Source organism: Macaca mulatta, chromosome 3 (genome assembly GCF_049350105.2).
Source record: "Macaca mulatta isolate MMU2019108-1 chromosome 3, T2T-MMU8v2.0, whole genome shotgun sequence".
NCBI classification, from domain to species: Eukaryota; Metazoa; Chordata; class Mammalia; order Primates; family Cercopithecidae; genus Macaca; species Macaca mulatta.
The window spans coordinates 6,151,542-6,168,377 of record NC_133408.1 but is presented as its reverse complement, the minus strand read 5'-3'; the positions used below and the strand labels follow the sequence as shown (position 1 = coordinate 6,168,377).

Genomic DNA, 16,836 nt, shown 5'->3' with positions numbered 1-16,836 from the left:
TCTCCACATTTTTTTTTCAGAGAACTTGTTCACACAGGGTTGTCACAAACCTTCAGTTTGTAAAAACTACATCTGTAAAGCACAATAAATGGAAGAGAAATAAAAAAAGGTATGCCAGAATTTAATTCCCGAGTGTGGATGCAGAGAAATAAACACAGACCCTCATTTCCAGGAACCTACAGGCTAACAGATGCAGCTGGCACCCAAAGGAGTCCTCAAGCCCACTTTGCAAAGAGTACGTGAAAGTACTGTGGGGGTCATGGATGGGAGGCAACGCCAGAAGCATTTTCACAGAAACATTTTAACGTGGAAATTCATTTCACAGGACTTCAGGAGACACCCTCAGACCCCATGTAATGCTCTCAGGATCCCAGCAGGGAAGACCCGGGAGCTGCACCAGGGTCCAGAACAGCTGGAAAAGTCACCAGTGAGGGTGGGAGGGGGGCGAGCAAGCAGGCGGGGGAGACGTGTGGACCCAGGAGGCAGAGGCGTGGATGGGGGCGGGGGGGCACTGACCGTAGGGGACGGGCGGACCGGGGTGGAGGGGACGGGGGCGGGGGGACCGCCGGGGGCAGGCGGGGCGGGGGCGTGGGGGGACGGGGTGGGGGGTGGCAGGAACACACAGCTGGAAAGTGAAGATGGACACCAGGGGGGGAACCGCAGGGGAAGGAAGGGCGCGGTGGAAAAGAGGAATTAGACGCGAGGGGGGCACACCACAGGGGAAAGGTGCGGTGGGAAAAGGGAGATGCACCCAACAGCCACACTGGGGTCTGAAAGCAGGGGAGGCAGGCAGTGTACACAGAATCCGCTTCCTCGGGTCTACTGGCGGGAACTTCCGCCTAGACTCGATGCGCGACTGCGCTGCTCCCGTGACGCACCGCGCTTGCGTAGGCGCCTAGGTGGGTTCGGCTGGCATGGCGGGGGCGCCGTGGCGCCATCTTCTCCCGGCGCGCGAAGGCAGGAGCCGGAGACTGGGTGAGAGGACGCGGGGCTGACGTGGGGAGGGGACGGCTGGGCGGGCCCCCGGACGCGGCCGCCCGCAGCTGGGACCCTGAGCGGCCCGAGGGAGTCGCCCTCGAAAGGCCCCAGCTTGCCTTTGCTGGCGGTTTCCCACGTGCCCATACACCTCCCGTTGGGGCTGCGTGGGCAGTGGCAGACACCCCTCCAACTCCCTCTAATTCTCAGCCCCTGGGAGACCGGAGCGTGGCACCCATCTGTACCCATCCCCAGACAGGAGATGGGGCTGCCTGGGTACGGACCCCAGACCCTGGCCCAGGGCCTCCTGGCTTGTCCCCTCCTGTGGGCAGCAGGCTGGGCACTGAGGAGCCCCCGACCCCACACGGGTGACCAGGAACAGCGTTCCTAGCAGAGTATTCCAGAACCTATGTCAGGGGGAGGGTGACGCCTGGAGATGGGATTCTCCTGCTTGTCCCTGGAAACTTTGAGAGCCATGGAGGGTTTCATCTGGGGCCAGTGGGAACGTTCCCTGGAGGTCGCTGGAAGACATCTGGAAAGAAGTGACTGTGGGTAGGGAGACCACCTACCTAGGTGGATGCTATGGTCAGGCAGCAAGGGCAGGAGCTGCTGGAGTGAAGTAGGACAATTTGAGATTCAAGAGGAAAGTGGGATCAAAACAAGGAAGCGCCCAGGGAGAGATTGGAACTGAAGGGATGACATGCGGAACTTCGTGACCTCCGCAACATATTTTCCTCCTTTATTTGACCATGTGTATTTTCATTGCTACAACAATGCAGAAAGGAAATGTGTGCAAAATTATGAGTTTCCCGGCTTGAGCCTCTTCATTTCCTGTAACCACACTCTGGGTGGGTAGAGGTCTGCAGGCTGAGTGAGAGACGAGTGACATTTTCAAACACTTTACAGGGAGGTAGAAAAGAAATGGGGTTGTTGCGGGTTCTATGCAGAGGTGTAGGCAATATGCCCTTGGCTTGAGGAATGAGGACATGGGAATCAGTAAAGGGTAAGGAGCAGTCCCATGCCAGCCCAAACTCCCAACACGTGGCCACTCAGTCCCACTTAGGAATCACATGTATTTCAGAAATACATTCTGTCACATACATATACTGCTATGAGTTTTTGTTTTGTTTTGCCTTCTTTCTCAAAGGATTTGTGCAAAACGACGACAACAACAAAAAAGAAAAAACTTTTTTCCTTGGAATACAGGCATATTTGTAGATATTGCAGATTTGGTTCTAGACCATTGCAATAAAGCCAATATCACAATAAAGTGTGCCATACAAACATTCTGGTTTCCCAGTGCACATAAAAGTAATGTCTACTCCATTAAGTGTGCAATAGTATTATGTCTGAAAAACAGTATGTATACCTTAATTTTAAAATACTTTATTGCTAAAAATGCCAACATTCATCTGAGACTTCAAAGAATCATAATCTTTTTGCTAGTGGAGGGCCTTAGCTCAGTGTGGATGGCTGCTGACTGATCAGGGTGGTGGTTGCTGAAGATTAGAGCGCCTGTGGCAATTTCTTAAGACAACAATGAAGTTTGCCACATCAATTGACAAAAGGTTTCTCTGTAGCATGCAATGTTGTTTGATAATGTTTGACCCATAGTGTAAATTCTTTCAAAATTGAAGTCAATCCTCCCAAACTCTGCCACTACTCTATCAACGAAGTTTATGTAGTATTCTCAATCCTTTGTTGTCATTTCAACAATATTCACAGTATCTTCACAAGAGTAGATTCCATCTCAAGAAACCACCCATTTCACTCAATCATAAGAAGCAACTCCTCATCTGTTCAAATTTTCTCATGAGATTGCAGCAATTCAGTCACATCTTCAGGCTCCATTTCTAATGCTAGTTCTCTTATTTCCATCACATCTGCTCTAACTGAAGTTACACTGAAGTCTTGAAGCCATCAAACTTATCCATGAGGGTTGGAATCAATTTCTTCCAAACTCCTCTTAATGTTTTATTTTGACCTCCTCCAATGAATCACAAATGTTCTTAATGGCGTCTTAAATGCAGAATCCCTTCCAGAAGGTTTTCAATTGACTTTGCCCAGATCCATCAGAGGAATCACCCTTTATGGTGGCTGTATTCTTACAAATGTATTTCTTAAAATATAAGACTTGAAAGTCAAAATTACTCTTTGATCCAAGGGCTGCAGAATGAATGTTGTGTTAGCAGATGCAGAAATGACATTAATTTCCTTGTATGTCTCTATCAGAGCTCTAGGGTGACCAAGTGCATTGTATTAATGAACTAATGGTTTCAAATAATTTTTTTTTCTAAGCAGTAGATCTCAACAGTGGGCTTGAGATATTCAGTAAACCATGCTGTAAACAGACGTGCTGTCATCCAGGCTTTGTTTTTCCATTTCTGGAACACAGACAATAGATTTAGCATACTTCTTTTGTAATTTTTATAGATTTAGGGGGTACAAGTGCAATTGTGTTACCTGGATGTTATATTGCATAGTGGGGAAGTCTGGGATTTTAGTGTATTCATCATCTGAATAGTGTACATTGTATGCAATAGGTAGTATTTCATCCCTCACCCCCTTCCTCCTTCCCATTTGACATACTTCTTAAGGGCCCTAAGCTTTTTGGAAAAGTAAGCATTGGTGTCAACTTAAAGTCACCAGCTACATTAGCCCCTAACAAAAGAGTTAGCCTGTCTTTGAAGCTTCGAACCAGTCATGGACTTTTCTCTAACTATGAAAGTCCCAGAAGGCACCTTCTTCCAATATAAGACTGTTTGTCTACACTGAAAGTTTGTTAGTGTAACCGCCTTTATCAGTGATCTTAACTAGATCTTCTGGAAGACATTCTGCACCTTCTGCATTGGCACTTGCTGCCTTACCTTTCACTTTTATGTTAGGGAGATGGCTTATTTTCTTCAACCTCATGAACCAGACTCTTCCAGCTCCGCAACTTTTCTTCTGCAGCTTCTGCACCTTTCAGCCTTCACAGAATTGAAGAAAGTTAGGACCCTGCTCTGGATTAAGCTTTGTCTTGAGGGAATATTGTAGTTTGTTTGATATTTTACCCAGAGCAATAAAACTTTATCCGTATCAATAGGGCTATTTCACTTTCTTATGATTTCTTTTTTCACTGGGGTGGCACTTATCATATCCTTTAAAAACTTTGCTTTGTGTTTATAACTTTGCTAACTGGCACAAGAGGCCTGGCTTGTGGCCTCTATTGGCTTTTAATATGCCTTCCTTACTAAGCTTAATCATTTCTAACTTTTGATTTAAAGAGAAATATGTGTGACTTTCACTTGAATGATTAGAGGCCATTGTAGTGTTATTAATTGATCTAATTCAATATTGTTGTATCTCAGGGAACAGAGAGGCTCAAGGAGAGGGAGAGAGATAGGGAACAGCTGGTTAGTGGAGCAACCAAAGCGCACACACATGCATAGATGAAGTTCATTGTCTTCTGTGGACACTGATCATGGCACCCCAAAAATAGTCACAATAGTAACCTCAAAGATGGCTGATCACAGATCCCCATACCATATCTGATAATGCTGAGAATGTTTGAAATATTGCCAGAATTACCAAAACGTTCCACAGAGACAGGGAGTAAGCACATGCTGTTGGAAAAAAATGGCGCCAGTAGACTTACTGGAGGCAGGGTTGCCAGGAACCCTCATTTTGTAAAAGATGCAGTATCTGCATATGAAGTGAAGCACAATAAAGTGAGGTCTGCCTGTATTTCAGGATGCGTGTCATATAGTTCTTTTTTTTTTTTTGTAATCCCTTACATAAGTTGTTTCTAAATCAACACTGAAATTTAGCCAGTTTCTCCCTTGATGTCTTATGACAGTGAGAGATAAAAGAACCTATTAATATAACAACCACAGTGACCACTTACAGGATGCTTCACTTGCATCCAGGATTATTCAAGTCACCTTCTCTCCATTTTCTCACTGAATCCCCACAACCACCCTATGAGATGGGTGTCACTGTCCCTGTTGTGTAGATGAAGAAACCAGGCTCAGAGAGGTTAAATGGCATGCCCCAAACCACCCAGCCACTGAGGGCAGAAGTAGAGGTTCTGGGTTGGGCTCATCCAATTTCCATGCTCTTCCTCCAAACAATCTGTGCAGCTGCCACCAGCAGAAATGGCTTTATCAAGAGTGAAAAGCAGGAACAAAGGCAACAAGTTTGGGTGCCGGTCTTGTGAGTGTTGGTTTTTGTTTTTCTTTTCTTTTCTTTCTTTTTTTTTTCTTTTTTTTTGGGATGGAGTTTCGCTCTTGTTGCCCAGGCTGGAGTGCAATGGTGCGATCTTGGCTCACTGCAACCTCCACCTCCTGGGTTCAAGCGATTCTCCTGCCCCAGCCTCCCGAGTAGCCGGGGTTACAGGCATGTACCCTCAAGCCTTGCTAATTTTGTATTTTTAGTAGAGACAAGGTTTCTCCATGCTGGTCAGGCTGGTCTTAAACTCCTGACCTTAGGTGATCCTCCCGCCTTGGTTTTTCACATATCTTGCAGTCCAGGCAAGGTATAAATAAACAGTGAAATGGTCATCAGGTCGCAGGCGTAGGATTGGGACAAGGAGGAAGAGAAGTGGTGGCAGGATCACACAGACTCTGGGAGGTCAGCACAAGCATGTGGATCTTCCCTTGCCCTTGACCTGGTGACCTCTCAGTTTGGATTCATCTTCACAAGAGGAAGCATGGGATGTGTTACTGGGACCAAGAAGACTCTGATGCAGGGTCTCAACTTAGGAGACCCAGGCTCTAGCTGAGTGGCGTGGGCTACTCACAGACTGTGTGCACTTCAGTAGCCTAATGGGTAAAAGACAGGGTGGCCAGGGATTTCCATACTGCTCAAGTCAGCACACAGCATCATCCGCCCTCAGGACTAGCTACTTAGATGATCCTGTAAACTATAGTACTGATTTATATTCTTATCTTGGTCAAAACCTCTTTTCCAACTGGACTCTAACTGGAGTCTCCTTTTCTGACAAATGGACAATAATAGCTTCAGCCTCCCCTTGGAGCTGTTTTCTTACTTCCGGGTCACTCAAGTTCATGAGAGTTGGTTGCCTTTCCTTCCCACAGTGGGTCACCCATGTGCTAGGGTCTCTTCCTTGCTAGGCTTGAGTTCTGCTTCTGCTTCTTCCTGTCCTACCATGCTGGCTACGAGCAACACAATGATGCAGAAAACCCATAAGGGACACTTGGAACTAAGGGACACATGGAACTGTAGGATATACACATCCCCAGTCACAGTTGCAGATCAAACCATCTAAAACTTTGGATTCTTCCCAAAACCTGCAGTGTATGTTTCAGGGTGCATTGCTGCAGCTAAGAGTGTGAACTCACACCTTTCCAAATGAGAGCCATGGATTTTCTGCACAGACACATCTGGCACCTTCAGGAGATTCACAGGGGAAACAGTCTGTAAGTAGCAGTTTTACCGGCAGAACCAACAAAAACAGTTTAGAAGCTTGGACACATTGCCCTGAACGTTCAATGGCTGTCCTTACTGAGGGCAATAGTCACGCCCCAGTGCCAGCTACCATCAGGCTTGGGAACTGGACCTTTGCATCACCACCAGGTCCACCCAGATCGTTCCCCAGAACAAAAGGGGAGCAACCCAAAATGGTGGCTTTCCCTCTTTCAGGAGAGCTCAGTTAACCTTTGCCTGCCGCCTCTGACCCCGTTCAGACTCAGAAATTTTTATCTAGGCTAAGCCTTCTGCCAAGCCAGAGTTCACAGGTCTCTGGGTTTCTCATCCTCCCAACCTGGTGCTGCAGGGAAGCGACCAGCAGAGCTATGATTCAGAAAGGTGGGTGGGAGTTTCTACCCAAAGTCAGCCTTGTTCAGCCTCAGCATCTTCCTTGTCTCTTGGTCCTCTTGCTCCAGGAGAAGCCTGTGGTCTCTCCACTGTCCTGACAGTCATGATCCTGGCTCTCCATGGCTATGTTCACAATGAGCCTCACCCCACCCCAGCCCCACATCACCAGTTCCTCTTGGTGGCACCACATGACCATGCACACTCTTTTGGTCACGCACAAGAGCCTGTAGGGTCACTGTCTGTCCTCTGCCCTTTGTGGGTTTTCCACTCTTAGTGCTCCCATCCTCAGGTCAGTCCTCCCTAGGGACCCTGTGAGCTGCTCCCTCATTTTCTGGATCTTTGTACTAGAATGTGAGTGGCACAAGTTCCACATCTGTGTCACTTTTGCGCACTGATGCATCTCTGAAGCTTACACATTGCCTGAGATCTAGTAGGTGCTTCATCCACATCTGGCTGATTGAATTGAATTGAACTAGGACCTGTACTTCCACTAAGGTGCTCTGTCTGGGTTTCTGGCCCTTCCAAAATGAGCACGCCCTTCTCCCAGGTTGGAAGCGCTCTGAAGAATCAGCCGTGCACCATCCTCTGGCTCTCCCAGGGTGCATGCTGGGACACAGAGAGCCTCTTGCTTTCCACGTAGTTGGTCAGCTGGCCCTGATTCTGGATAATGTCACCCCTGGCTCAGCAAGCCTGGCTGCTCCCAGCCCTGCAGGGTGAAGGGCAGCTGCATAAGTAATGGTGGCTGCATAAGTGCCTGCTGGCATGTTTCATGTGTTATCCCATTTAATCTCAACAGTCCTAAAAGGATATTATTTTCCCCATTTCACATATTTTTTTAAAAATCTGAGTTTAAAAAGTATTAAATAAGTTGTTCCAAATCTGCTAGTTTGGTGAGGAACTTTGATTGACACCCAAGTCTGACTCTAAACCTAGGTTATTTGTCCCTTTAGTTTCTAATGGATCTGCTCTGTGTTTCAGCCAGGCAGTCTAAAGCAGTGGTTCTCAAACATTTTTTTCTCAGGACTTCTTTATACACTTAAAAGTGACAGAGAAGCCCAAAGAGCTTTTGTTTATGAAGGTTCTGCTATTGATATTTACTGCATTCGAAGTTAAAAGTGAGGAGCAACATGACAAAACCCTGTCTCTACAAATACACACACACACACACACACACACACACACACACAAAAGAAGTAGTTGGATGTGGTGGCACACACCTGTGATTCCAGCTACTCAGGAGGCTGAGGTGGGAGGATCACATTGAGCCTGGGAGATTGAAGCTGCAGTGAACTATGATCATGTCACCTCACTCCAGCCTGGGTGACAGAGTGAGACCCTGTATTAAAAAAAAAAAAAAATTAAAAGCGACAAATTTTTAATTTATTAATTCACTTAGAAATAAAAACAATACAACCATTGCCTGTTAACGTTAATAGCTTTATGAAGAACAGTTTTATTTTCCAAAACAAAATATCTAGTGAGAAGAATGACATTGTTTTACATTTTTGCAAATCTCTTTAATGTCCTTAAGAGAAGACAGCTGGATTCTCAGGGCTCCTTTTGCATTCAGTCTGTTGCAATATGTTGTTTTCGTTGTAGGTGTGGAGAAAAACCTACTTTCACACAGATACATAGTTGAAACAGTGAGGAGTATCTTAATACCCTTTTCAGATAATTGTGTGTATTAGTCCATTTTCACACTGCTGATAAAGACATACCTGAGACTGGGCAATTTACAAAAGAAAGAGGTTTATTGGATTTGCAGTTTCACATGGCTGGGGAGGCCTCACAATCATGGTGGAAGACAAGGAGGAGCAAGTCACATCTTATATAGGTGGCAGCAGGCAAAGAGAGGGCTTGTGCAGAGAAACTCCTATTTTTAAAACCATCAGATCTCTTGAGACCCATTCACTAGCATGAGAACAGCACAGGGAAGACCCGCCCCCACGATTTAATCATCTTTCACCGAGTCCCTCCCGCAACATGTGGGAATTATGGGAGCTACAAGGTGAGATTTGGGTGGGGACACAGCCAAACCATGTCATTGTGGATATTATTATTTGATACTGCACCAAAACTTGATGCATGGTAGTTTACACTGTTATGTTAAAATTAATTGCTCTATCTGGCACTTTGAATGAACCTTTCCCGCTCTAATGATTGTATATATGTATATACTTTTGTATAATGATTATTATACATCCATCATTTGAAAAGTGCTGGTTCACTGAGTCACACAGACCTTCCCCGTGCACAACTGAAAGCTCCACTGTAGACTTCTGAAAGGATGAGAACAAAAAGCGCAGCTGGGGTCTTTGTATTCAGTTTTGACCTTTCAAACTCCCTCCAGGGTCTCATGGATCCCAGGAGTCCCTGAGCTGCACCTTGAGACCTGCTGGGCTGTAGTGTAAATTGAATGATCACTGAATGCAAAGCCCTATGAGAGGATACGAAAGAAATAAAACATTAAGCCCAATATCTTAACATTTAAAAAGAAAAGCATGTGCAATTCGGTATGTGAGTCTGAGGAGAGGCAAATGAAGACCTGAACATATAAGTTATGAAGCAGAAAAAGCCATTCTGGGTCTCACTGTGTGTGTGAGAGTGTGCGTGTGTGTGTATGATGTCTACATCTAACTGTGCTGCATCTACATTGTGATGACTTGATGTTCCCAAGCCACAGAGGCACATTGTGCCAGCCTCTCAGGAGCTGAGGGGTGACTGGAGAGTTTGGAATGACCAGAGGCCTGTGTTGGCCAATGGGAGTGGGGCAGAGTAGAAGCAAGGCTTAGAGGAGGCCTTTAAGGAAAGGCAGGACAGAATGTAGTGGGGAAGTGCAGACCCCACACTGTTGGGACCACAGATTGTTCATCCTAGTCCTTCTGAAGGAGGTGGGGACAGCCTGAAGTATGCTCAGCAAATCAGAGCTGAAAGCAGGCTTCCCAAGGCCACTCTAGGCCTGAAATGGCACTTGACCATGTTGACCAGACAGAGCTGTGAATGAATGTACCTTCAAGTGACAATGACGTGCAAAGGTCCACTCCCCTGATTGGCTCTGTCATCTTGAACCATTTGTTTTTTCTTTTTTAGATAACATGTTTTATTGAAGTGTAATTTATATGCAGTAAAATACACAAATCCTTGATGTATATAGCTCTATAACTTTTTCATGTAAGATTCTTGAATATTCACCAAGACAAAGACAACTTTCCGTTGTTCCAGAAAGTTTCCCTTGCTCCACCTTACTCAACACCACTCTGCCCCTGCACTCAGGGGAAACCACTGTTCTGACTTCTGTCACCACAGATGAATTTGATCCATTCTTCAACCTCGTTATACAGTATGTATGCATGTCACATTTGAGAGTCATCATGTTGTTGCCCTTGTCAGTGGGGCATGGTTTTTTGTTTGTTTGCTAAGTTGTACTCCACATGAATAGACCAAAATTTGTTCCTCCATTTTCCTGTAGATGGAATGTTGGGTTGTATATGGTTTGCTGCTATAATCATATGTAGATACTGTGGACAGAGGGTATGCATTTTTTTCTCTAGGATCTAACTGCCATAGCTGAATTGCATCCACCCCCACCAAAACAAAAATGAAAACATTCATAAGTTGAAGCCCTAATCTTCCAATTAGATCGCTTTGGGGTGGTTGGAGATAGGGCCTTTGGGAGGTAATTAGGCTCAGATGAGGTCATGAGCGTGGGCCCTCATAATAGGATTAGTGCCCTTCTAAGAAGAAACACCAAAGCCCTCACTTCCTCTCTGTTTCTTCGCCATGTGAGGACACAGTGAGAAGACAGTGAGAAGTCTGCAAGCCAGGGAAAGACACTCACCAGGAGCTGAATCAGCCAGTACCTTGACCTTAGACTTTCCAGCCTCCAGAACTGTGAGAAATAAATGTCTGCTGTGAAGTCCCCAGTGTATGGTGTTCATTACAGCAAACAGACTAAGTCTTGCCTAAGGAGACTAAGACACATGGCAGGTGCCTTGGTGTTATATATAACAAATATTTGTTAATTTGATTTTATTTGATCTGTGTCTATTTCAAAGGCAATGTCAACATCAAATGACAGTCTAGAGGGAAAAATGTACAATGAAAATATTTTTAAAAACAGTACTCCTTGTTATTGATGATGTTTTATTTTAAAAGGAAATATGCAATTTAAGTAATTTAAGGAAATGTGATGCACAACGGTCCACTGGGCAAAGGACTTAAGTGGACATTTCTCCAAAGATGATGTACAAATAGCCAACAAAAGTGTGAAAAGATACTCAACACTGCTAGCCATTAGGGCAATGCAAACCAAAACCACAATGAGATATCACTTCATACCCATTAGGAAGGCTATTATTAAGGAAAAAAAAAATGAGAAAACAACGTGCATTGGTGAAGATATAGAGAAATTTGATCCCCTGTGCACTGTGCGTGGGACTGTAAAATTGTGCAGCTATGGAAAACAGTATGGTGGTTCCTGAAAAAAATTAAGAATAGAATTGCCATATGATCCAGCAATTCCACTTCTGAGTATGTATCCAAAAGAATTGAAAGCAGGATCCAGAAGAGATATTTGCACACCCGTGTTCATAGCAGTATTATTCACAGTAGTTAAGAGTTAGAAGAAACCCAAGTGTCCATGGAGGGATGAATGAATAAACAAAACGTGGTACCTACGTACAATGGAATTTTATTCAGTCTTGAAAAGAAATTTTAACACATGCTATATAGCATGGATGGACTTTGAGGACATGATGCTAAGTGAAATAAACCAGTCAAAAAAGACAAATACTGTATGATTCCGCTTATATGAAGTATCTAGAGTACTCAAATTCATCGAAAAAGTGGAATGGTGGTTTCCAGGGACTGGGGCAGGGGTAAATGGTGAGTTGTGCAATGGGTACAGAATTTTAGTTTTGCAAGATGAAAAACTTCTGGAGATCAGTAATGTGAATTTATTTAACTCTATTGAACTTTACACTTCAAGATGGCATTTTAAAACCACATTTTTTAAAAAATTGAAAACAAACCCAGAGATAAAAGCCTTACCTCTGAAATCAGGTGAGCTAACGATGGAGGTAAGATTGGTGGTCAGTTCATATGTTTAAGGGAATTGTTCGAACTAGCTGGAGAGTGGCTTCTTAGTATTCTTGCAAAGCACATCCGAGTGGCATCCAGACTCAAATGGGCCATGCTCAGGCCCAATGCTGGCATGATTCTTGAGTCATTAGGAAGGATTCCTTACTATGGAGACCCCTGTCTTCTGGTCCCTCTGGTTTGCAGGTGGGGATGAACTGGAGGAATAAAGCCACATTGTCCACAGGACATGTGTCCCTAGAACTTCCCAGGAACAAAGACAATGGTGGAGGGAGACTCAGGGCCAAGCCTGCCAGGGTGACCCACAGGGTGGATGATGTCCCTGGGAAGGCAGGGCACCTTGGGCTTCTTGAGAGAGGAGAGGCAGGAGCAGAGTAGAATACCAAGAACCAGCCGGACCCTGGGGTGGGGACTGGGTCTCTCGCAGACCCTGCTTCCATGGAGCTCTCTTCTGTAAAAGTGACCAACTGGGCTCAGAGTTTTAACTTGCCCTTGGTAGCCTGAGGCCACTGTGACTGTCATGGGCCAGAAGTGCTATAAAAACCTGATGAATGTTTGGATTGAAAGTGTACCCATGGATGGGGAGAGAGGAGCTATTCCTGTTCGGGGATCCTGATGTCTTCACACACCTGCCTGACCCCCACTCCTGAAGCTCCTTGGTCATCATATCATATAAAGGAGGACTTGCAGACCTGTGCTATGGCCAGAGGGGCTGGGCATGGCCCTTGCTTCACTTTCGCAGAATGAATTCATCATCCTGGCAGTAAGAGAAAAGAGGTGGGGCGCCTGCTGGGCTGGGCTGGGCTAGGCTGCGACTGTTCTGGAGGAAGGGAAGAAGACCAATGGCCTCAGACGGTGGACATGGACTGCGAACTAGGCTGGGCCTCTCTGCTTTGTCGTTTGGGTCATGCTTTCCTTTCCTCTTGGGAGACATTAAATGGGAGCCTAGAGGGCGGAAGCATCAAGTGGCGCCGTTTCCTTCCTTCAGAGCCAACCCTGCTGGGCTTCTTGGGTCAGATCATCCCTGGCCCGGGGTCAGCCCGGCGGGGAAAGCAGCCCCCCTACGCCGAAAGCAGCCCCCCTCCGCCGGCGACCTCAGAGCTCTCGGGCACAGCTCCGCGCACCTGCCCCTCCCACGCCCGCCCCGCGCGCCTGCCGGGTCCGCACCTGCACCTGCCATTTGCCCGACTGGCCGCGCACCCAGCTGGCCCGCCCCTGCCCGACACGACCGCTGCCCGCCCCTTGCCTTCCTGACCCGGGGCTCCGGTGGCTGCTGTCGTCTGGGAGCTGCCGCCAGGGCCAGGAGTGGAGCGGCACCTGGAAGATGCGCCCGTTGGTCAGCGGTGAGTGCGCCCCCGCCTCGGGGCAGGGCTAGGGGCGGGAAGGAGGACACCGGGGGGAGGGTCGCTTCCTGGCCCTGCCTGGGACCCTCCAAACTGAGCAAAAGGGTGAGAGCTGGCGCTTGGCGCCGAGGTTAGTCTTAGACCTGGGATCAGGAACGTGGGAAGCGATTCCAGAGAGGGCGAACAGTGGTGGTTTCTAGCAGGGTTCCCCGACCTTGTTTCTCGCGCTCGCCCGGCCTATTCCTGCCGCCCCAGCCGGGGTGCATGGGGTAGGAGAGGAACCTGGAATGTAACATTGTAACATTTTACTTGGAAAGTAGGTTGGAGGGGAGCCCAGGCACAGCCCCGCACCCCTCCTGGGCTCCCCACGCTTCTTCCTGGAGAGGGTACATGCCTGCCCGCGCCCCTGACCTCGCAGGCCAGGTAGGGGCTGGCCTCTGCCAGTTGATAAGGCTGTTTTTTTCCCCCATTTTTCAAACGACTTGACACTGTAGACGATTTGGAAAAACAGGAAAAAGGAAAGGAGAAACCCATTATTTTGACCAGTCACCGCCGTTTCTTGCAGTCTGTCTTAGCTGTGCCTCAGTCCTCTGTCACTTTCCTGTCACAGGCCATCTCGGGTCCTGGTGTCCACTGCCCTGGCCTCAGTCACACATGCCCTTTCTAATTGGTTTTGCGGGTCTCCTCCTATAATCTGAAGAATGTGGATTCCTCCTGGAGCGACGCAGCCTGGCTGTGTGAAATGGAAGGTTCAGAAGTGGGAAGTTCTCTGGGCCTCTTCGGTAGATCACTTCCTGGTCTGGGATCTCAGGTGCTCTGTGGTGAGGGTGTTGGACTAAACCATCGCCATTCCTGCCAGCACCAGCATTCTGGTGGTGATCACACTCCAGCAAGTTCTAAATGCTGTCTTTTCTGCACCATTCCCAAATGTAGGAAAGCCGCATTTTCAGATTTTTGCTTTGTGTAAAATATTCATATTTTCCTTAAAAACTATGAATGACACTGTTTTTGATAACTTGTGTGGATTGTAGGAGAGGTATGTATCTCCTTCCTTAGGGCACCAACTTTCATTATAGCTATTCTGGAAGAGTGTTTTCCATTATTTCTGTATTGTATAATTATTATTTCCTGGTGACTTATGGACAATACTGAATATGATTACATTGCTTTCCCTCACTTTTGATTTTATGAACTAAAGATGAGGAGACATTCTTGGAGTGGGCGTTGTCCTGGACGCTTCTGTCCAGTGCTGGGTTTGCTCCAGGCAGACGTTCCCAGGAGGGACATTCAGACTGAATGGAAGGAGCAAGTTGAGCCGCCACCATGCCTTCACCTGCAGGGCCTGGTAGTGGGTATCTTAATGCCTTGAAATGGGCATTGGCGTATGGACAGTCAAGGCGGGTTATGCTGCACACCTGCTGTGGTGTTTCAGAGTGGCCCTTCCTAGCACTTCTGCCAAAAAGCCCTCCTGCCCAGTGCCCAGGACAGTGATGACAGTGGACACTGAGGCCAGCAAAGCCTAAGATCCCAAAGACAGTGAGTCCCAAAATATGGACCATCTACCCTCAGCAATCCTGGCCTCTCAAGTACAAAAGGTGTGGGTGTGGCCTTCATGGTGAGGTGATCTGAATACATGTTGGCAAGGCAGCAGTGACAACAGCTTCCCTGTCCTCATTCAGGTTGAAGGAAATCCCATCAATAGAAGTGGATCCTAGGGCCTGAGATTGCCCTTTTTAGGTGGCCCTTGGATTGGAGGGAGGGAGAGAGCCCTAAAATCCTCCTAGCTGTAACCCGGTGTCATATCCATTTGGTTTCAGGATTACTTTCTTTCTGGCACTTTTTAGATGTTTATTGTTTACAGACAGGGTCTTGCTCTGTAGCCCAGACTGAAGTGCAATGGAGTGATTATAGCTCACTGCAGCCTTGAACTCGTAGGTTCAAGTAATCCTCCTGCCTCAGCCTCCTGAGCAGCTGAGAGTACAGACACATGCCACCATGCCCAGCTAATTTTTTTAAACTTTTTGTAGAGATGGGGTCATGCTATGTTGCCTAGGCTGGTCTTGAATTCCTGGCCTCAAGTTGAACTCCTGGGCTCCTCGGCTTTCCAAAATGCTGAGGTAACAGGTGTGAGCCACTGCCCCCAGTTTCTGGCTCTTAAGTGAAGCAGCCAGGGCGCTCCTGAGACCCCTGTGGATCTCAGAGTGGGGATTGGCTGGGACACGTGCACATGCACCCACACACATTCACACAGAGGCAGACACACTAGAGGTGAGTCTCTTAGGAGAAAGTTCACTGGCTTTCCTCCTGTGCTAAGAACAGCCTTTGCTCTAACACTCATCCTGTCTGCTGCTCAGCAAGCACAGTGGAAGACATTTCCATGAGCCGATGATGACTTTATTACCTTATGGGGAAAGGCAGGATCCTGGTTACAAAATCACAGAAGTGTTCCTGGACTCTGTACTTCCTGCCCCGCCTCTGAAGCTGCTGGGTCTCCTCCCCTTGGGGCAGGCCCACCGGGGCTCCGGGAGTTGTCTTAGTGGAGGCCCTGGGCTCCCAAGCTTTCTTCTTCCCAAGTGTGTCCCAGCTTAGGGGCTGATTCTTCCCTGCTGCCGGGTGTCTGAGCCTCTGTCTTGACAGGCTGCCTTGGCTCCTGCCCATCCTGCTTTCACTCCCAGGACTGAGCTGATTGTTGGTGTTCAACCCACAGAGAGGCTATGCCACAGCTCACCCGGTGCTATGTTGGGGCTGAATTGTGCCTCCCCGCACAACTCCCCAACCCCCTTTACATGTTGTCATCCTAATCCCTGCCCAGTATCTCAGAATGCGACTGGATCTGGAGATAGGGTTGTTAAAGAGGTATTTCAGGTATAAGGAGGTCATCAGGGTGAGCCCTGATCCAGTCTGATTGGTGACCTTATAAGGAGGAGATGAAGACACACACAGAGGCCCTGTGAGGACACAGGGAGAAGACACCATCCACAATCCAAGGAGAGAGGCTCAGAGGAACCTTGATCTTGGACTTCCAGCCTCCAGAATCTTGAGAAAATAAATTTCAATTTCAATTTTTTTTTTGTAAAAGATGATGTCTTGCTGTCACCCAGGCTGGAGTGCAATATTGCAGTTGTAGCTCCCTGCAACCTCAAAGTTCTGGGCTCAGGCAATCCTGCCTCAGCCTCCTGAGTAATTGGGACTACAGGTCTGCACCGCCACACCTGACTATTCTTTTAAAATTTTTCTGTAGACATGGGGTCTCATTATGTTGCCCAGGATGGTCTCAAACTCCTGAGATCAAGCCATCCCTCCACCTTGGCATCCCAAAGTGCTGGGATTACAGGCATGAGCTATTGAGCCCAGCCTAAATGTCTATTGTTGAAGCCTCCCAGTTTGTGTTAGTTTGTTACAGCAGCCTGAGGAAATGATGCTGCCTGCCTGGATTTTGTCTGTCACGTCCTGGCTACTATGTCCTGCCCTCTCTCTCGTGGCTAGGATACTGCTGTGACTTTGTGCTAGACCTGAGCACAGGCTGCTGGTCCAGCTTACCACCCATCTTCTGATGATGGGCTGACCCCAGTGGCGGCGGCTGGATCTGCCTCCGGACTCTAGG

At 47.4% G+C, this 16,836-nt stretch overlaps 1 protein-coding gene and 1 long non-coding RNA gene across 4 annotated transcripts in view; one reads left to right on the top strand and one right to left on the bottom strand.

Annotated features, from left to right (window-relative positions):
* Positions 1-1,633: 1,633 nt before the first annotated feature.
* LOC144339649 (uncharacterized) lies at positions 1,634-16,083 on the bottom strand. Its single transcript, XR_013414905.1, has 4 exons — positions 13,776-16,083; positions 8,010-8,128; positions 3,843-3,944; positions 1,634-3,359 (listed from the first exon to the last, which is right to left on the bottom strand). It is a non-coding gene; the product is annotated as an uncharacterized LOC144339649 (long non-coding RNA).
* The window catches only part of FAM3B (FAM3 metabolism regulating signaling molecule B), a 57,778-nt gene continuing 53,657 nt past the window's right edge, over positions 12,716-16,836 (top strand). Inside the window, exon 1 of one of the 3 annotated variants that reach the window (XM_077995735.1) lies at positions 12,716-13,232. In XM_077995735.1, the coding sequence (XP_077851861.1) occupies positions 13,214-13,232 (19 nt within the window). In that variant the 5' untranslated portion in view covers positions 12,716-13,213. The remainder of the gene's footprint in view (positions 13,233-16,836) is intronic. The other 2 variants (XM_077995736.1, XM_015132848.3) reach the window with 2 other exon arrangements.